General features: G+C 36.8%; 1 protein-coding gene across 9 annotated transcripts in view; it reads right to left on the bottom strand.

Annotated features, from left to right (window-relative positions):
* Positions 1-22,345, bottom strand: part of ERBIN (erbb2 interacting protein) — a 114,499-nt gene that overhangs the window by 3,321 nt on the left and 88,833 nt on the right. For 5 of the 9 annotated variants that reach the window (XM_085322381.1, XM_085322382.1, XM_085322380.1 and 2 more), the window contains 11 exons: positions 20,852-20,973; positions 20,136-20,306; positions 19,237-19,419; positions 18,895-18,951; positions 16,577-16,694; positions 14,721-14,904; positions 12,370-13,894; positions 4,950-5,081; positions 3,026-3,235; positions 2,034-2,126; positions 1,346-1,420 (listed from right to left, as the gene is read on the bottom strand). In XM_085322381.1, coding sequence (XP_085178507.1) covers positions 1,346-1,420; positions 2,034-2,126; positions 3,026-3,235; positions 4,950-5,081; positions 12,370-13,894; positions 14,721-14,904; positions 16,577-16,694; positions 18,895-18,951; positions 19,237-19,419; positions 20,136-20,306; positions 20,852-20,973 — 2,870 coding nt within the window. Of the gene's footprint in view, positions 1-1,345; positions 1,421-2,033; positions 2,127-3,025; positions 3,236-4,949; positions 5,082-5,647; positions 6,033-12,369; positions 13,895-14,720; positions 14,905-16,576; positions 16,695-18,894; positions 18,952-19,236; positions 19,420-20,135; positions 20,307-20,851; positions 20,974-22,345 lie in introns of those variants that run through there. The other 4 variants (XM_085322388.1, XM_085322384.1, XM_085322385.1 and 1 more) reach the window with 4 other exon arrangements.

Genomic DNA, 22,345 nt, shown 5'->3' with positions numbered 1-22,345 from the left:
GTAAATTACCTATTACATTATTGATGAACAGAACATGCTGCAGGCTACAAGAAATGAAACTATTTCCCTAGCCTTGGAAAAATTTTACCCCAAAGATATTGAATACATGAGCAAATAATTCTGTCTAATTCCTGTTACTGTATGGAGGTCTGGAAGTTTCCCCCACCAGATGTCTACACCAGTAAGAGAATCAGGACCTGTAGCTGGCTTTCTTTCCACTAGTAAGAACAAACATGTACAGAATTACTTATTTTAATTATTTATCCTGAAAAATACAATCTTCTGGTTGGAACAACTTGATCTTTGTTTAGCTTTTTGTATGCTAGCTGGCTTTTTCTTATGTTGGAGGAATATAGGAATGCTGAAAACATGCTGTGTTTTCAATATGCTTTCATTTTCAAAACTGTTCATGCTAGGTTGCAATTTGAGATGCTAATGTTTTTTTTGTTTTTTTTTTTTTTTTGAGAAAAACTGAAATGCAGCAAGTCTAACTCTATAAACATTCTCCAGGTAGGAATGTGGCGAATAATTTTATCATGAGACTAGCTCGCCAACTCGAAGCGTGGCTACAGCATTGTTGGAACATCCTGTTAACCTGTTTCCACAGGCGCACAAAGACTTCTACAGTCACCCTGTGCATTTCCTTGACCCCCTCCTCCCCCCCCCAACTCATTAGACAGTTTCACACAAGTCTGGCACAGAAGAGGTCTGAAAGGTACCAACGCCCTAGAGAAGAGCTGCACAACCACAGCCCAGAAGGCGTTTGCTCTCCTGCCCCGGGAAGGCTGGGATCTCCAGCTCTCCTGGCGCAGAAGGGGCAGCCAGGAGGTTCATGCTGTGACCTCCAGGCTATGCTCAGCAAGTGGGGAGCTTCTGCCCGTGCTTGCCCATCAGCCTGGGGAGAAGCAGTGAAGATGGGCAGGAACTGCAGGATGGAGGGGGTGTAAAAGCAAGGGACAGCTGGGGAGAGGGGATGTGAGGGGCAAGGTCTGACGCTCAGACGACGAGTTATTCAGAATACTGCATGGGAGTGACAGGTTAAGCAACTGAGTGACTGTAAAATCCTCATGAGCATGCTCACATTTCATCTCAAACAACAGCTTTAGGACTATTTTTTGTCTTCACAAGTGTGGAAATGGTCAGAATTTAAAAGATGAGCCAACTGTTAATGCTTCAGTCTTTATCACCTATCCTAATGTTAGTTGGAAGGAAACTCAAAGCATCATCCCAGCATACAAAAATGCTTCTGGAAAAGATACTGGTATCCTTTCTGTTCTTGGAAGGAAAGCAAACTGAAAATGAACTGGAATGTTAGACAGGCTATTTAATTAGATGACAACAGTACCTGAATTATTTTATCTCCAGGCTGCAATAGCTTAGATGCTGGTCCTTCTGGTTGCACTCTGGTTACAAATATACCCTTGAAAAATAGAGGTGGAAAACATTTCACAGTTTACTTCACAAATAGTATGGTAGCATGAAACTGATAAAATTCAAAACATTTTTTCAATTTTCCATTTCAAGTAGAGAAGCATTTAATACTATTGTACAGACGTATTTGCTTTTGTGACTGCCATCCTTTTCTGACTGCCATCCTTTTCTGACATCAAATCAAAGAGAAATGCTTTTAAGAAAGTTCTGAAGGGCAAATTTTAATCTGTCTGATGTTTAACTGAAGCCTTTGTTTTTGTGGCAGATGTATACATCAAGATGAATTATCAACCACTAGAAATAAGRTTGTAGGGTAAATCATATTCTCTTTTAAGAGGCTTCGTAAATGTAAGCCCCATAATTCACTTATCTGGAAACAGTTGCCTGATGTCTGGAAGACTATAAAGAACACTCAGCTAGAGTCATCATCTGGATTGTCACATGGCTGCAGTGCTCACCTACCCTCTTGATTTGCCATAGTCATACTTCTCTACTTCTCTCCTACCAGCTCCTGCAGTTTGGTTTTTGTTTTGCTTTTGAACACCGAAAACATTTACTGATCAGAATGATTTTAAACAGATGCATTAGTATAAAATACTCACATCATCTTCAGGTTTGAACGGATTCCCTCTACCGCCAACTCCTCCTGATATACTAAATCCAAGCTCAGGATCCTTGTCAATTCTCACTCGAATCTGAATGTTACAATCAAAGTTAGAAGAACTAGCTGAAAACCTGCACCTGAAACTATTACAAAGTAATTTTGATGAAGAAAAGCTTTTATAGAGAACAAGTTTTTGTGTAATTTTCTTTCTCCTTGTTCCTTCCAGCTGAATTTTACCAAATCTGGTTCCTGTTTCACACTGTCCCCCTTTTCTCTTGCCAGAAGAGTGAACTAATAAAGTTATTTTACACAAAACTTGGAGATTCTCATTCTAGTACAGAATGAAAACAAGGAGCTCAAAATTTTCTATAAAACCAAACAATCACAGAGGAAACAGCCTGTCTCCAGGAACAAAATAAATGGTGCTCACAGTGAAAGGACCACAAAGAGGTATRCAAATTTCTTACCATGATCCATAGGCAAAATTGATAATTTTCAGGCATGCATCAGACACTCAAGACTTTTTTAATCCTGACTTTTGTTTAGGGTTGCATACTATTATATTTGCAGTTTACTGAACCATTCTGGATAGCAAAGAACCCTGAACTGCATTGCTACTTTGCATTTTTTTTCATTTATTACATACATAGTGAGTTGGTGATCAATAAACGCAGCGGAGAAAGAACATCCATCTCAGTAAACACATGGAAGTGTAGATTTCTGGTATGTTCTTAAAAAAATCTACCACATTTAAATCTCTAACTATGTGCACATAAACAGAAAAAGAGCTCAAAACGACAAGTTTTCAACAGCAGAAAGGTTTCAACAGCAGAAATGCACTGAGCTAGCACTGTCTTCTGCTGGAGTTAAATTCCTAAACAATTTCAATCACCATCTACAGAGCAGCAGTAATGGGGGAAAAAAAAAAAGTAATCATTCACTGCTACTGACAGACAGAAATCATATATTCAAGTTACATTTTATCCTTACCTCTTGCTTTACCATTTCATGGCCTTGTCTGGGAGAACACTGCGATTGTGCATAGGGAGGTTGGTGGGCAACTTTCAACATCAGATAATCAATTAGTTGTTCTCTAGATGGATGTCTTGCTACTGATGACTGAGGAGGGAGATGGTGGACTTGGCTGTAGTTTGCCTGTGGTCTTTGAGGCTGGCACATCTGTCCATTTGTCAAAGGTATCTGAATAAAACATGAATGCTCTTTAAATCATTTTATGAGCAGCAAGCCTCAATTCTTCCTTAATTATTTCAGTATTTCTTATGCTTGACTGCTTTTAATTTTAGAAGTATTACTAAAATTACTATTCTGAATCATGTACAGTTGCACTCAACTTTCACTGTAGTCATCAGCTCCGACCTCCTGAGACTATATCTGAAAAATAAGAACTTTGAGCACTAGTCTGCTAGAACAGACTAGATAAATTCTTCTTTGTATATGTTTAACTGAGTTATCACAATTGTCTTTTTCTGGCAGTACATCTAACAGTATTGCTATTTAGATGATGTATTTTTATAACTTTTACCTCTAGTGCATGAATTTTCAGAATTTTTTGTAACAATTTCAGTAGATCATACACAACTTTAAAATCCCACACAGCTAACAAACAGAAATTATATGCTCACGGATCATCTTTGGGTGACCACAAGAAAACCTTCTGAGCAAATTCATACAGGTCAAGATTTTAATGTCAAAATTGTAATAAGAATATTTCCAAAAAAACGCTATTCTTTTGTTAGAACATATCTCTTAGATTTGGTACACTGACAACAAACAGTAAAATTCACAACTGTAAAGACATACAGAGCACTCAAATCATTTCACTACGAATGATGCTGCAGGCAACATTTCTTACTGAAACCTTCACTTTACTGTTTGGCACTGGAGCTCTGTGTAGAGATGGGCAGCTTTTCCCCTCCTCACCAGAAGGCCTCATGCACTTACCCAGTTCAAACAGTTCATCTGTCTGCAGAATTCCCTCACTCAAAAAATGCTAGAATTGAGTTACACATTTTTTCACCTACTACCATTATCTCACTAGTTACAGAATAAAAAGATATTAAAATACTCTAATTCTCAATATGAAATAGACATGCAAATTTCAATCTTTAACCATGCTATGTGAACAGACATATCAGAACCTGCTCTGTTAACATGCATTTCTATATCAAAGTGATTCTGAAAGGTGGGATTGAGGTCGGAAATATTTTTTCTGACCTTATTTACAAATCAGATGCATTAAAATTACAAAATTTTCCACTTCCTTTTCTGAAAAATCTAAAACTTGATGGGAAAGAAACTATTGATTATTGCATGGGCAAAGATTGAAAGTTTACACAGGCCACATATATCAATAACTGTGCTATTTCCCAGTATTAAATGTCTGTAGAAAGGCAACTGAAGTTAAACATATGTTAAAACATATCTATTGCTACATCATAATAAATTACAAAGATCCATTTATTTTTACTGTAATAAATCATGCCTGCATAGATGGCCCTTAAAGATGCATACAGAATGTCATCCTACAAGATTTAGCTAATTACCATTAAATTTGTTGTGATTTTTTTAAAAAAAAAAAAAAGTTTCATTACCTTTGATTTCCTAAAACCATTTGCCATATTTTGATTTCCACTTACAGTAATGTCTTACGCTTTAAATTTCTTTCAAAGTCCCTGCTGAGGAAAAATGAAAAACGTCCCCCCTCCTCCCAAACTTAACAACTTCTGTCTTCCAGAGAGAGAATGCCATGTTGTTTATGCCACCTTAAATATTGGTGTGAATGCTGAATCCTGTTTTATGTTTTAAATAAGCCCCAGTTCCAACTGCTGTCTTTTCAGCAAATGTTTCTGTAGATAGCAATATATTCTAGCTATGCTGTCATGTAACTGATTACCTGCACAGCTACTTTCTTCATGCTGTCTGGAGGAACATCTTTGAGGCTAAGTGTGGCAGAGGAGTAATTCTGCTGTCCTGAAATGAATACCTCATCTTGGCACTGTTCTCCTGGAGTAGAAGCCTGGGGATGCTTTAAACAGAAYGAAGAAGTAAAGAAGAATGCCTTCATATGTTAAAACTAAAGAATTTTCTTTTTAAAAAAGAAAAAAGCCACAAGTAAAGCATTTTAAGGACTTCATCGTTCTCCTATACGAATAACTAGCATATTGTTTATGTAGAAAATGAAAACTTTGCCAGCCAAGACCTCATACCCATAAAATGTTGCTGCATGTGCACAAAAGTTTGCAACTGCAGAGGGGCCTTTGATCACCAATACATGGTTAAGAAAAGCTAATACATGTTAAAGATTGCCCATTCAAGGATCCACAGGGTTAACAGAAGTCTTGACTTTATGCTGCTCACTACGGATACCATACCATCACTCGGGATGCTTAGCACTAAGGAATTGTTTCCTAATACTTCTTACAAATCAAAATATTTGTTTTCTTGAATATCCAAAATATCTTATAGTTTACATAATCAGAATTTTGGGGGCTGGGAGCATAATAAAATTTTTGTTCAAACTTTTTTCTAAGTTAAATTCAGAACAATTATTTCTTGATCACAACATATAGGACAAAATCAGGCATTTTTATATGTTGAATCATACACAAGAGCCAATTAGCAAACTATTTCACAGCATTAAGTTGAAAAGCCTTTAGTAAGGGTAAGGCATATGAAGTGAAAGCAGTTCAGAGTATTTGATTTGGTGCCCATAAAAAAAATCCAGCACAATTACACTATTTTATTAAAAACATTGTCTATACATAAAGATAATGCTTCACCAATTTACTCATTCCCCCTCTACGTATTGCAATAGCCTCCTGTAGGTACTCACTCGAACAACGTGCACACCAGAACCTCTTCCGTCTGCAACACTCAAGGCAACACTACCCTGGCTGCCATGCAGATCCCTAGAGCTGCCATAGTGAAAGCTGCTAACTGCAGCGTAATTGGAATTAAAGGACCTAGACAGCATGCTCTGAATAGAGAGGGGACAGATTTAACAGAGATTAGTGCAGCATGCATAAACCACAAGACATGTTATACATAGACTAATACAGACATACTCCATTGTCATGCAAGATAAACACCATGCAAACAAAGAACAGTGCCGCTGTATAAAACATAAAAAGTAACTCAGTGACCCCATCTACCTTAATTTACTGTAAATCGGCATGCAACCAACAGTGTACATAGAGAGTTACATGTAAATAAAGCCATTCACATGTATGTGTGTCTGGAAAAACAACACAGGTGCACAGCTTATCCAAATTTCTGGGTTTTCACTGAATATCCAACATAGAGATGTTGGCAAAAGCAGAAGCTGACAGTCAAGATGCACTCCTGTGGAAAACTGTTTGATTTTCTGTTACTATTTTGCCTCATTTTCCCCTGCTACTSGTACAGTTCAAATAACAATTTATCCAAAGACAAGAATTTGGGCGACTAGCTGGGTTTTCTTGTTATTAATACAATGTTGTCAATGTCCACCAGGCATTTCAGTAACAGCCCGTCCAAGAAAGTGAACAAGCCTCATTTGAGCAGAGAGAGGCTTTAAGAAGCCTCGAAGGCTGTTCCTCTGTGACTGCAGCCACCAAAAAAGTAATCTAAGCTCGAGAACAGATGTGATACTGGCTTGGTTTTGAGCTACTTTACCTTGCAAAACTGACATCTGCAATATTGGTGAGAATATTAGAAAGAATAGCAGTAGACACATTACTCTCTTGCCATCATGGACTTTTGTAGTCATAAGGACAAAGCAAAAGACAGGGCAGAAGTAAAGGAAAATCCCCTACCCCCCCCCCCCCAACAAATGAAGTAGACCTATCTTTAAGCAGTGACAAGACCCATGGTGACAGGAGTATATTAATATTGAAAGATACACCACAGAACACCAAAACCCAGCAAATCCAAAGCTTTTTGTTTTTATAAAGTTTCTAGATTTTTTTCCAAGTCAAACAAAATGGAAAAAAAATTCAACATACACATCATTTGACTAAGATATTTCAACAACTCTTACATGAATGAACACATTTTGAAGTTCAGCTGTTGAGCACATATATAGTCACATGCCTCTGCAGATTCGTACTTCTCAGATGCCCTGGTACCAGTCACTGGAAACCCCCTCAAAAGAGCAGTATTTACTGACACTACTTGGCTTTTCTTGGTCAAGGCTTACCTTTACTTTGGATAGTGCTCACTAAAACATCGAGCAAGAGAGGCTGCATTCTCCCCTTCTATAAACCTACACTGTTAGAAATTAGGTAAACTAAAGCTTTCTTACAACTTCAACACTAGAAGATATTCCCAGTGATGAATCTAAAAATACTCTTCCTCTAGCTATTTTAGCTAAAAATAACGGAAGGGAGAAACTGAGATATTTGACACAGAATGGTATCCACTAACTTTGCATTTCATCGTGGGCACAGTGAAGGCTGAACAATCTTAAAGAGCTTTCTGGAGCTTGTTCCATCAGAGAAGACACTTCCAGTAACTTCAGTTACTCATTAGTGGTGAAGAATGTTTTAAAAGCTATAATATAATCACAAAAAAGGGCTATGTACAAAAGAGCAGTGTTCTGCATATAGATCAGGACTTGGTCAAAAATCAGCCTCTAATGGAGCCAGTTTAGACACATGCAGCTACTGACAGTTTGGGGACTTATTTACAGTCTTTTTGAATGCTAAGAGTCAGAACATATTCTGTATTTTTTGGCTTATGAGAGAATTAACAACTTCACAGTCCACAGAGTGTCTTCTGCAACTGAGCTTACCAAAAGCATCTGCTTAGGAGCAGGAGGATAAACAGCAGAATCTACCTAGGAGAATTCCCACGGGATAATACTGTAGTAGCCCTTACTTAACAACCTGAATTGGTTGGAATCTCTGCATCTCACAATAATTCTGTTAAACAAAAATAAATCTCATCTCTCAAGTAACGGTTGAGACTGTTAATATAGAAACTACTTCAATTTTGCTTTTTTCTTTTTGCCTCATTTTTCTATATGCTCCACAGTTCTGCAGCTGGCACCTTCAGTGCAAATTCCTTATGGTCTGTTATGTGTTTGCACAATATATACTATTGCTACAGTTCCTCGATCTACTATACGTGTACAACAAAAAGTTTATCCCGAATCTTCAGTGAGCTCCAAGTGCCACTGATGCTGGTTTAATATAGCTGCAGTTCACAACAATTTATGTTTTACCACATGCTTCTTATTTTTATATGAACATCCTCTAAGTGCTTTTCAAATGGATAAGGGAGCAGAGAGACTTGGGGTTCCCGTGTCTACTATTTAACATTCTTTAGTTAAATTCTGGACAGAAGCAGTTTGCTGAAGGTACTTTGAAACACTTAAAATGCTTAAAATGCATGTTTTTATTTAGAAATACTTTAAGCATTAAAAAAGAGAAAGTTTTGTTTGAAATCTTGTAGAGTTCTAATAAAATATCAATTTATCCCAAAGAAAAGGAACTTTAAGAGGGGTTGGCATTAATTTAAGTTTCTGATCCTGCAAAAACATTACCTTCATTAAGGTACAGCCTTCCCATTGAAGAACTACTACATATATAGAATTTCATACAGTTTAAATTCTACTCTCATAAAATGTTTGAAGGGTCAGGACTTGGTTGCTTACATTCAAGATGCACAAAAATTTCACTGCTTTGCGGAAGTGACTCCGTAAAGTATCATTACAACACAATGACGCTTCAGCAGCCCATTCACAAACGGAGAAACAAGAGAAAACCGAAGTCAACATTTAAAGTTAACAGCTACWGAACAGGTAGCATTCCCCAATTTATTCTTGTCAAAACACTCTTCAGTCTACGCTCTTAAGAACCTTTCAACACTTGTGTGTGTGTGCGTGCACAGACCCACCTAAGTTACTTTTCCTAACATATTTAAACAAATTTGGAAAAAATCTGAGGCCATACCAATTAAAGTATTTTCYATATCTGACAGAGAAAAAAATAATTAAAAAATATAATTTTTAATTGTTAAACTTATTTTGATGTCTGAAGAGGAAAGTAGGAACTAATTTTATGACCTGATCTCTGATAGTTCTTTCTTAAATAGAAGGGGAGATTTCTTGGGGGGAGAAGGGAAGGGAGGAATCAACTTTTTATCTTATTCAATTAGTTTGTCAGCATCAATTTTATTAAGCATGTGAAAGACCATATAGCTTCCCCCCCCCCTTTTTTTTTTTAATTCTGAAGACATTAACCAATGTCAAGGCCAAATATGAAGGAGATCATTTACAAAATGATGAATGTTTTGAATGTTTTGAAAAGAGTTCCTTTAAGCAGTCTTCTAGCAGCACGGGTAGATAAAAAGTAGAGCACTTAWTTCCAGATTAAATTAGAATTGAAAGCAAGCACGCACCTGGTGAACTCCCAAGAGATCCACAACAAAAAAAAGAAAATATTCACATGTAAGGAAAAGACAGTCAGGCCCAAAGCTATTCTGCTTACTTAGCACATGTAAATGTGATAGATTTTTGCAAATAACTCTGTTGCAGGTATTTATTATTGCAACTTATAGATGACAAATTATTCTACCAAACAACAAGATGTGTGCTATCCCAATGCTTTATACAGACAGTATTTCAGTTAAATTCCTAAAACAAAAGCTTTCAACAAGACTACAAAAGAATACTACTGCGACATGCTGCATACGAACTTTGGAAATTCACCTACTTGGAAAGAAAATCTGATAAAGTTCCTACTGTTCTTAAAAGCTCGTCTGTACTCTACACTTGGAGAGGCTGGGCAGGAGGGCGGACCTGAACGCACGCCCGCCGACAGCTTAGCGCAGGTACGCGCTAGAGAGCAGCCTGGCGTTTACAGAACCCTCTTCAGTTTCCCTCCGCCAGAGGGGCGGCTTTAGCTCGCTGAGTAAGCTCCTTTGCATCATGCCAAATCGATTACAAATCCTGGCTCTTGGCTAGAATCCCTTGTGAATCATTTCTGCTGGACATCAACCTTTCCTATCTTAAATAATATACTACCTTCTAAAAATCACAGGATAGAAATAGTAAGTATGTGATTAATTCAGTAACAGACTCAAAAGCATCACAGCGAAAGTAAATGCTGTTAACCTACACTGCTGTGTATAACCACAAACAAGATACGCCTAATTTTGTATACCTGCTTTTGACAACGCCATGATTAAAAAAGAGTTAAAAAAGAGATGTCATTTTWCGTTTGTGGGAGTTTTTTGTTAAAGTCATTTCTTGTTCCTTAAATAAGAGTTTTTAAGTAAATACTGAAATTTCTTTCCGACTTCAAACACATTGGAATGTCTRGTTTATAGAGTAAGTCCACACAAAAAAAGCTATTTTTCAATTACAAGGAGAAACCTCTGAAACTGTTATTTTTAAGAGAAGAAAGAAATATCCAATGAATTCCCAGAATTTCTACATTATCATATTTGCCAGCTACCATACAGGATCATAATCAGCATTTCCTTGAATTTCATAKATTAGGTCAGTCACATTCCAGAGAACATAAAATCAGACACAGACACATTCACTTTTTGTCGCAGAAGTAAATCTCAGATTGCTAAAAGCTACTCTAAATCTAAATACTTCAAGCCAGAACAAAAGAAACACCTCCTAAATGACTGGGATGTAGCTAGAAAGACAAACAGGTATAGACACATAGATAAAGATTTCTAAGATATATTAAATTAGATTCACAGCTAGGAACCCCATAGCAGCTATACCATACCACTCTAGAAGGAAACAGAAATTAAGGCTTACATATAAATGTGAAAGAAAGTATGGACAGATGTAAAGGGAATCGAGTCTCATTGCAGTCAAGGTGACAACACTGCTATGGCATCTAGCACAGTTGCAGAGTCCAGTAACTTATTTACTATCATTCTTAACATGTGAAATGCAGATGATATGAGAACAAACTATAAATGAGCAGCAGCAGCAGCGGACTGAGGTTTGGTCTCCATCGTGCATTCAGGGACTGCTGGGACTTTTTTTTTCCCCCCCATATTTGAAAAATGACCACACACACAGAGAACGCAAGATCAGAGAAGTGCATCTTTTACTAGGACTGGAGCATGGTGAGGTTTGTCAGAGACTTGTGGGACATGCAAGGGTCCACCACACCACAGCACAACACAGTGAAAGCCTTAAAATATTTTGTCAGATGTCACTGAAACCTCACAAAAACAGGAGCTGCTGTTGTGCAGACATTACATATTAAGAAGTTTTCTATCACCAGAAGTTACACAATTTAAAACAGACCCATCCCTCCAAATATTCGGATTTCCAAAGGAAAAAAGCATGGTTGGAAGTCATTTTTTTTTTAACCATCTTTAAATATACTACTTTAGCTAACAAAGCTATTGAAGTGTTTAACATAATCACAAGCCAACAACTATCTTCTTCCAAAAGAAACTGAAACAGAATAATCTATCTAGCTGGCATAATCAAATGTTAGAGGTACTTTGGCTGGTTCACTCCCTTCCCCTCCAAGAAAAAAAAAAAAAGAAAAGTAAGAAAAGGGATCAGATTAGTGACACTGCCCTATACTTAGTGATATTTTTAACTTATTTAGCTAGATAGCATAGAGTACAGTCTTCCAGTCTCTGCTCAAATCCTCTGAAGATATATAATTTTTGAACTCTACAAATCAGCTCAAATTCTTGGTAGTGTTTAAAGCACATAAAGAGTCCTGTTCACCATATACAGCTGTATCAAAACCTTCTGTGATTTTCTGGAATGAACAAGTTTTTTTTAAGTGTTCTCATCTCACAGCAATAAATATTCATTCAGCAATCTGACAAACATTCAAAAGACAAGTGGCTTGAAGGCCAATACATTCTAATTACATTTTTTTGCATTCTTCAGCAACCAATGCTGTAAACCTATGCTTCCAGCTTTTCTTTATTCTTAAGGTGAAGAAACAGAAAAAAAGGTAGAACATAAAACCAAGAGGTATACGGGAATATTTTAGTATAACATGAATACAATGCTGCTACAAAAACAATGAAATTTACCTGGTCTAAAAGAGCTGACCTTTAAATTATTCTAAAGTAAGTGGACTAAGCTGGCAAATATGATGCGAAAACAACAGGGACCTCTTCTTCTCTGTGGGGGAAAAGTTAATTTAAAGCCTGCCATTTGACTACTAGTCATATATGCAGTACAAACTTCTTTTTATCCTTTTTAAGACAGTACCTGAAGCATATTTCCGCTAGAAAAAGCACCATTAAAAGCAGTGCAAAACACAGATTACATAACTTCTTTCATATCCAGATGACAGAAAGCTGTAAAAAAATTAAATTATTATTTTTACCTTTTCTAGTTTTTTAGCCTCAATGTGTCGCAGCACCTGTTCCCTCCAGTCATGAGGGACTTTACTCTTTCCTGGGGGGTCTAATAAAGAATGCTCAGAGTTAACCCTTGGGTTTGATCTCTTTGAAGGACTAGTCCGTGAGTAATTAAAGTCACTAACTGACATAGTTCTTTCTGGTATTTCATTCACTGAAGGTCGAGCACTCTGTGGTCGGGGTACGTTTGGACCATCAATGCTGTATGTCCTGGCAGAAAGAGGTCTCTGATGCCCAGACATTACTGGTGGAGCTCTTCCCATTGAATGCAAATCTCTGTACGTTAAGTAGTCCCCTTCAGGAAGCTGAGCCCGCCTTGAGGGTCCCATATCACCAACATTTACAGAAGCTGTAGAGCTTACACTGCTCTGCCTTTGCAGAGTGTTTCTGGTTGCTCCTGGGAGCAGTCTGTCATTTGGTGGAATAGCCCACGTATCTATATGTCTCCCAGACATCCGCTGATGAGTGTTATAAGCGGTACTGGCTCGCACATTGTTATGATTGGAGAAATTCAGATTGGCAGAATGCTTTACATAGCTAGGGGTTTCTGTGCTGTCAGACCTAAGCAGACGGGAAGGAGGTAAGCTGCCTTGTTCTACTGGGGTGCTTTGTTTCTGGGGCCACAGGGTGTCTTTGGCTGTTGCACTGGTGCTGTACTGAATGTTATACTGGGGAGTGCAGAACATTTGTGTGCCACTTGCCACAGACCCTCTCACCACATTAGCACCTTCAGGATTGTGATTTGAGTCAAACTTGAACACAGTTTTTGTAGAAGACATTAAATCAGTTGATGACGACGATCCAGGAAAAACTTGCAAAGGTTGATCATACAGAAGAGTAGCAGATTTACTTCTGACGATATTTTTTCCATCTGCACTACCAGATGCTGATTTAGCCACTGCGTTTGGTTGCTGAGGTCCATTGTCATTGACAATATCATAGATTTTCAGACCGCCAGTATCCATACTGGTGATGCTGTGAGATTTTACCACAGGACCACTTCTCTGCGGAGACAGATCTTCAGTGCTCTTTGAAACAGGCAGCTCAGCAGAAGAATCACCACCAACTATAGTGCTTTGCATTACTTCATCTCTGATAGGAGACTGCACTGCTTCCTCAGGATGACCATTTACTTTACTTATAGGATATTTATTTCCATTTTCCAAGTGCTCATTTTCTTCTTTCACATTGTTATTCAAAAACCCCTTTACTGATGCTATTTCCTGTGGTTTTAGTCTTTCTACAGGAACTGGCACTGCTTCTTCATTAGCCAGCTTATTGATATTCATGTTTATTTGGTCTAATTTGTGAGACTCCTCAGTAAGAGTGTTTAGATCAACACCTTTTCCTATCAGGCCTAATCTTTCTTCAACGCTTAATTCATACTCAGATAAATTTGTAACCTTGTCTTCCACATTAATCTCTTCTTCTACTGCAATGCTTAATTCACCTCCATTTTGCAAAAGATTATTCAAATTTTCATCTTCTTGTCTGGAAAAAAGAAGCAACTCTTGAAATAAATTCAAAATAGAGATACTATATTCCTGTATTAAGAACAGTTTTAGAAAGATTAGTCATTATCATGCAACACCGCCATATTGTGTGCAAAATACACGACAGAGACTAACATACAACCAATTTATGATTTGCTATCTTATCATCATAAAAACATCAGACAGTTCAGTTTGACAACTCATTTTTGGGTCACTAATTATGAGATTATGCCGTGATTTCAAAAGGCTAATTAAATTCAGCACTAATAATTAAAGACAGCTAAAGAGCTACAGAAGAACTAAGTGACAATCACTCAGATTTCTTATCAGAGTCTTCCAAGTTCCAAGACAATTTTTAGACAACTGTTTTGTTTCTATTAGCACTTTTTAACCAGAGAGTATATTTTAACTAAAACTACAAACAGTAGCAACCTTTAAGCTCATGGTTTAAAATGATTATAAAAAAATTTTAGAAAGTTGTGTTAGCAATCAAATTGATTTCCAACTTCAGAGAAAATAAAAACACAGTTTTTTAAGTAGTGTATTAGAAGCATATAAAATATCAAGAAGGATGAAATTATTATAACTGATTATTAGAAGAGATGGGAACCATGTTTTGCACACTAAAATTTGCCTTTTTAAGGCTTAGGACAACAAAATTCAAAGTGAATGATTCCATTATTTTACATTAAATAGGTATTTTAAATATGTTAATATTAAAATAACAATTGATAAARTAGTAATTAAAAGGATACACATGTAGTATGAAGTTTTAATAAACATCTCCACTGCACTTGTTCAGTGGCATACAGTATTTTACAAACCTGATTTTGGATAGAACAGCTGCGTGCGTTTCTTTGTCCGGAGAACAGAGAGAAACATCTTGGCTACTATCAGTATTTAAGGAAACAGAATCCGACATTCGAGAAGGAGAGGAACAGTTGCTGTTATTTTGATTGCTATTGTGGGTAGCTTCATCTGATACGGAATCAGCATCTTTTAAATCATCTGAAATAGAAATTTACCACTGTAGTTATAGACACATACTTTTTTTAAAAAAAATAGAAGTGTTTGAACATCCTAAAATGAAACATTAAAAACCATATTTTTTTTTCAGGAATACTTATTACAGGAAACTAATGTATAACTAACATATAAAACCTTTGCAAACTTCGTATAAACTGACAAGATGTTGGCCAAAGTTCCTTTTTTTTGAAATACTTGACCCTATGTGAACAGCCCACACCTATTAGTGAAATTGAACCTGTTCCTTTTTTACAAGTTTCCTTGGCATAAACCAGTGCTACACTATATAACATTTCCCTTACAGTACCTATTGAATCATGTTTGTTTTTATGATTCAAAAGTTTTGAATCACATAAGTCTATCAGCCCTGCTATCAAAACAAAGCATACTGCTTCACATGGTTTTGAAAGTATACACAGTTCCTGCTTTTGAACATTGTATCATTATCAAGTAGTTGTTTATTAGACCAAACAGTCTGGAAGYAACTAGATCACTGGATGAGGTCTATATACTTTTATAAATGGAATTAAGAGGAAAATGTTCTTCCACATAACTGGAATCCAATGCATTGTCATGCTTTGCTGACCACTTTGATTCTCAAAATCATTTMTACCTATGCACATTTACTCTTGCTTAACACATGCATGCTTATATTACATCCACAGGAAAAAGGCTTCAAGTCAGCTGTGATTTTGACATGGGCAAAAAGTGTACATACCAGCGCATTTAACATTTTGCATCAAGACAGTTATAAATGCCAAAAGCACAAATTTTGTGAACCTTATTATGAGCTCCAGAGAAAAGAACAAACTTTTGACCTAGCCAGCCAAAAAGCCCAAAGATGACTTTAATAACCATCAGTCATCTGCATGCAAACCTCAGTAGCGCCTTCTTGCTGCCTCCCTGTGGTCTTTCTTTATCCTCACTATATCTTATCTTTTTAATTGTGATGGCCACAACCACCTTTTGTCCTGGAAAGAACTGAACTAGGATACCATATAAAACAAAACAGAATTTGATCTCCTAAATTACGCTTTCTCCAAATCCTAAATCATTCCTTTCTCTAACAAAATGCTTATCCAAACTGAAATTATCTTTCAAAGATATAATATAAAAATGTATTTAAAAACAATGATCTAAAGTTTCTTGTGAGAGAAAAGAAAGGAAAAAAAAAAAGTAAAGTGATTTTGGATAAAGAGTTGCCATAGAGAAGTTTATTCTTAAATCTTAGGAAGTGACAACATCATCTCTGAGAGAGTTTAAACAGGAATATTGTAGCCAATAGCAGCCATAATCCACAAACAAAAACCAGGAGGAGGGAGGAAAAAGGAAATTTAGTTAAGACAAAAACCACTTTCTGAAATCCTTTTCTTAGAGGTTTCTTCAAGAGTGTTTAAGCTAGCAATCCCTCCTCTGCCCGTCTGCTTTTTAAATTGATGGCAAGAATCCAAGACAGTCTGGATCAGTAACACAGCTGCTTTCCCTACTGCATACTTAAGGATAAGATACTATAGAACTTTTTTCTGCTTCCATTGCTTAACTACAGAATTGATCATCTGTCTTCCAATTATATTATATAAAAGTAGATTTGATTTGTGCATTTTAAAAATAGACACCAGGTCAAGTTATTATCACAAACAATTTGTTATCTAACCTTTTTTGTTATTGCTAAGAGCTACCACTTTTGGTTGGTTCATGGAAGTTTCTATCAGCGGTGGACGCATTTCTGCCATTTTCATCTCTTCATCAGAGGAGAGTTCTTCTGATTCCTGCTAAAGGAAAAACAGCTTTATGCTGTGCACTGCACAGAACTGCTTAAAGGTCAAGTGCTGTCTGAACTGTCACCCACCAAACAAGAAACTGGAAAAGTACAAACAAGCAACATAATGTAGGATTACTTCTTACAGTGAGTGTACTTATTTGTAGTACAAATCAACTGAATTTAGTAACTTTTGCCACTGAATTATCTTTAAGAAACAGCATGTGCAGAGTTAGGCTGTTTCTGATGAACTTCACAGGAACGACTGTCAAGCTGGTGTTAACCTTAGCTATGAGAACTAGTTRGAGGAGGCAGATGAAGCCTCTGTTTCACCATCTAGAAGAGCACCTAGAAGAGTACTATCTAGGAAAGAACCTAAAGAGACTGAATTCAAGTCAGAAAGGCATATCCATCATTTATAATCATCAATGACAAGAATAGATCTACTATCCAGACATTAATGTGAACGTGTCAGACTTAGAACGTATTTCTAGTAACGGACTGGGAAGTATCTATGCTACTGAGTAACGTTTTTCTGTCCTGCTAAGAGTGGAAATGGGTATAGTTAACTGCTTTTCTCTCTGCAGATACTTTTCATGTGTTGTAAGACTGCTATTGGGCATCTGCTCCCCCTGCCTTCTGCCCCAAAGGCATCACACTTTTAGATGAAAGGACAACAATATTTTCACTTTTCTTTATAAATTCTCTAGGCTTTTGATTACTTTTTTAAAAAAAAAAAAAAAAAAAAGAATTATTCTTCCTTTGGACTCTACCCAATTGGTCTCCACCTTTATTGAATTTCAGTGCCCACAACTGGACATACTACTGTAGCAGAGGTCTTAAATGTGCTAAGGAATTACCAGTTTACTCCTGTTAAGACATATCAGTGAAGTTTGCCTCTCCTCCCAGCTGCCTACAGTGTTGACTCCCATTAAGTTATTGATCACTGAACAACGGAACACTCCAGATGCTGATTAGCTAGATACTGGTTTTAGAGGAAAAAAAGATGAACTCAAACTGAACAGGTATATAGCAGCACTAGCAAGATAGTTTTAAGAAGGGAGAGGTATGTTATGTGAAAGGACTGAACAAAGGTTGGCTTGTGTAGTCCAGCAAACAAAGATCAAGAACAGCTTAGGTTGCTATCTTTAAGTTTACYGTAATAACCTTTTACCAAGAGAATGAGAAATTACTTAATTTGAAAGYAACAATGGTGCAAGAATAAAGTGATGCTGAATATATCTGAGCTAGATATCAGCAARTTTTTAACCATAAGATGGAGCTCAATGCATTTATGAGAGAGATTAACTGATAAAGCTGACTGCAAGAGCAAACATGCGACTGAATTCAGCATCTACTGCCAGGCCTGCATTTCTATTATCTTCCTAAAACCATTATTTTCAGTAAGATTTTCAAGAGGAAAAAAATTATATTTGTTTTCTAGAGTGAAAATTTCATTCTAATAAGCATGCTTCCTTTTACAAACGCTACAAAGCCTATGTCACAAAGGGCAAAAAAGTCTTCTGATGCTTAYTTTTCTTACAAGTTTCAGAAGGTTTAACAGGTAAAACCTGTTGGAGCACCAGCTTTTCCATGATACTAACTACTTGGCCAGTTCTTTAGACTGCAGCAGAGGAGGACAAATCTGACCAAAATAGCAAACACAGTATGATAACCCTCATTTAAAAAAAAATATATATATATATATATATATATATATATATATATATCCTTCCTTGCAATCAGAACAGAGAGCCTGTTTGCTACTATCACACTTCCTTTTCCCCTAGATTTAGGGGATTAGTTGAGGTATTCGGATTCAATGTTATCAGCAAGTTATCACATGGAAACAAGGAATTCAGTCCCTGATGGACTAGGCACTGCTGTCTCGTTTACTTACTGGTATACAGCTAGCTTCATAGAATTGCTGCCACAATAGTTAAATAACTAATATGATCTTCTGAGACTAGATGATCTCCAGAGGTCCCTTCCAACCTTATTGATTCTATGAAATCTTATTTTTAACTAAAGAAAAACATCAAAACCAGAATTTTGGTAACATATTTAGAAATAGGAACATGCTAATRAAGAAAGTCAGCAGTAACTACAACTGCTTGTTAAAAAGCCTCTTCAATGCAAGCAAGACATACACGATACACTGCTTACACAACACAGGCAAAAAAATCTGCTGGTGAAAAAAGTATTTTACTTACGACCGGCAACTGGTTAACTGACAAGTTCCAGAATTTGTCACAAGTCTCAAACACATCCTAAATAAAAAAATAAAATCAAAAAAAATCATGACTAACTGTATTTGTTCTTTATTTAAATCCATGCATCATTTCATTATGAACTTATTAGATACTTCAGCATTTACTTTTAACGCTCTGAAGCGAGAAAAGTGTTGCTTTACAAACCATCTGTACTTCCAGCCCTTATGAACAGCAATTTTCTATTGTCAACATAAATTTTCATTGCTACCTCTCAGAGTAACAAATTCAGTTCAACACCAGCACAATTCTGCGACTGCTATGATTTTCATTGCAATGCCATACCTCAAGTGTGTCTTCATGGTTGACAATTGTTTTCGTGTTCTTTGAGGTTTTAACAAGTGCAGTCATCTGTGAATTTGCAGCGCTGTGCTCAGCTTCTGGTTCAGTAGGCTTTTGCACAGAGTTTCCTGCTGAAGGTTGCTTTCTCTCATCTGCTTTGTTTTTTACTGGAGCAATTTCTGAAGTCTACAGGATTAAAAACATTAGCAGAAAAACATCCTGAAAGGTTTTCAGTACGATATGGTATTTAGAGTCAACATCATATACTGTGGAAAACTGAAATGAAAAATCTGACCTTTTAAATAATGAACTATGAAATGCACCCAGGAGAGAAAGATCTTTGTAGATTACTGAGGTACAGTTCCCTATCCCCACAAATCTGCTTTCCTCAAGGGAGCAGGAGACAGCGATATCTACAGTGAGACATGTCACCATCAACCAGCAGTTCCAACACCTTATTATCATGCTAACATTAACCTGTTAGTGACTCGTGTGCCAACTCACTGCTGCTGCATTTCTAATTCATTCCGTAAATCCTCCAGGCGTGAGAGCAGTGGGAAGATTCTTAGAGATCATCCTGATTTTCATTTTGAGGCTTGCCAGATAAAGGAGGATCAAAACATGGCAGGTGCCATCTTTCAGAAACCAAAGAAGTCAGCTAAATTTTGTATTTGCCTGAGAAGTAAATCACTTTCCTTGCTCTTAGTATCAGAGACAAAAACACTGCCAGAAAAGAGTCATTCATTACAAACTTTTAAAGATACTGAAGAGGTAAATTCTACTCTTTRATTTGACATTTTCTTCCTAAAGCAGTAGCCAGAAGGAGAACAGAATTAAAAGGCATCAGTGATGCTCTAGATCTTTGGAAATTCTTGAARTCAGAAGAGAATACTGTATCTAACCTTTACCCCCACATCTTTTACAGAAACTGCTTGGCCTTCTCGTTTTGACTCCTTAGCAATATCTTCAGTAGATTCTTCATCCTTTAGTCTATGTACAATTGTCTGGACTGTTTTGACCATATTCTTCAGTTCGTCAGGATACGGAGTTGGATATCTCTTCAGATTGCCCTCCTGCATTAAAAAAAAGCAATAATATTCTGACTTTAATTAAATGATCAAAGAATCAGTTTTAAGAGAAAATATTTTGCAGCGCGATCTAGAACCTCAGTTTTGCTGTATGAGTCTACCTCAATTAACTCTGACATAAGACAAAACCCAGCAAGATCATATATCACTCTCCCCCACCCCCCATTGACTGGAAGCAGGAGGAACTATTAAAACTTTAAAGTGTTTAAAGAAAACCCTGGAAAACTTCAGCAAAACAGGAGTCCCACTACTGCCTTGCCACAGCACCATCAATACAGTAGTCTCCTAGCATTGCCTTACACTAGCTTTTTCTCTTGTGCTCCATTTTTAATGATCTGGCCAAAAAAAAGCCAGGGGGAGAGGGGTAGAGGTGGTGAAGGGGCAGACTAACCCTCTTAGATACTCTTAAACTAATAATTGAAGACTTGATTTTTCAGCAGAGTGAAACCCACAGCCAGAGTAAGGAAAAGGATGGGGGGGGGGGAGAGGCAGGGAAGCACCAAGGATTCAAAAATACATTCAGTACTAACCCGAGGCGGTGCCTCCCTTTCATCTTTGTCTTCATCGCATTCAAAAGCCACCTGAGCACGCTGTTTCCTCTGTTCCTCCCACAAAGATGGATTGAAGCTTTCATTATCAGATATGAACATAACTAAATTAAAAAAACAAAACAGACTCTAGTAAGAATATGAAAATTATACAAGATAAGAATGTTCTTTTTCTTTCTTTTCCTTGGATGGGATTTGTGTGCTTTTATATCTTTGCTCAAAAAGATAACAGACTAGCAGTGCCAGAAGTTGAAGACTGACTGTGCTGTCACTGCGCTAAGAACTTGGCCATACTTTCACAATAGTAAATCTCCATCTGTAAAATAGAAAAAGCTTCTTACATAGAGCTGTAGGCTAGTGTGAACACTCTCATAGTTGCGACTCTTCAGTAGAAACCTCTTAGCTGTAAAATATATATCAATATTTTAGATAGAYAGACAGACAGATGGAGGGTGTATGTATGTGTGTTGTACACAAAAATGTAGAATACAGCCTGACCTTCTGATGGGGTCTTATTACAGAATTCATAGAAGCATTCAGCTGATTTCACTTCATGAAAATAAAGAGGAGGAAAAATAAGAATAATTTACTGATAAAAACCTGCATTATCACCAATCCTTAAAAACAAAACAAGGCAAGAAGCTTCTTAGCAGAAGGTAGATAGATGACAGAAGCTTTACAGAGTATCTTTGCTTAATTTTACAAGAGAGAAATCTTTAGTTACCCTCTGTCTCTAACATATTTGCATTCATTAGCCAGGTAACAACCCAGTCTAGCAAATCTCCCACTGCCACTCCCACTTCACTAGCAATGAAGAGACTGTTCACACTATTTCTAGACAAGTTTACACTGAAATAGGAAAAACGTTTTATTACAGAACTAGCCAAGTCAGAATATTAATTGTAATATTCATTATTTTGCATTTATTAAATACAATTGCTACTGATATTTTAATGGTTTTAATTATTGCTGAAGCAATTCCCAACCAAAAAAAAACATATACAACACCCAAGCACCCAAAAACTTTACAAATACCAAATTACTTATTGAACTTAAAGTCTTCCATTTGGGATGACCACCTCAGATGAAGGTCTTCAGTCAAACTAAGTTAAACAACTAGCTCTTTCCTTGTCTACAGAAAGATATCCCCGTAACAGGGTTCAGGGAAATGAAAACGGACACAAGCAACTACTTTCTACTTCATTAACAATTTCCCAATGCTTTTCTAATTCTTACATTCTAACGCAGATAATGCAGATGCATTATCTACATTAGAGAGCTCAGTGACATACAATTTACTGCGTTTCCAGATATTTTTCTGATTACTTCTCTCAGCATACTAGAGGCTTGTGCTATGAAACAGAAAAAGTAGTCACCTCTCAGTTCACAGTGATTTCCATTGTTCCTCTCACTACAACTACACATATATGCTTACTGTACTTTATTTATCATAAAAATAGTCTCTGACTGATTTCT

The sequence above is a fragment of the Rhea americana genome, unplaced genomic scaffold, assembly GCF_003343005.1.
Source record: "Rhea americana isolate MKP2758 unplaced genomic scaffold, rheAme1 scaffold_77, whole genome shotgun sequence".
NCBI classification, from domain to species: domain Eukaryota; kingdom Metazoa; phylum Chordata; class Aves; order Rheiformes; family Rheidae; genus Rhea; species Rhea americana.
The sequence above is the reverse complement of the archived record's forward strand: the minus strand, read 5'-3'. Positions and strand labels throughout refer to the sequence as shown.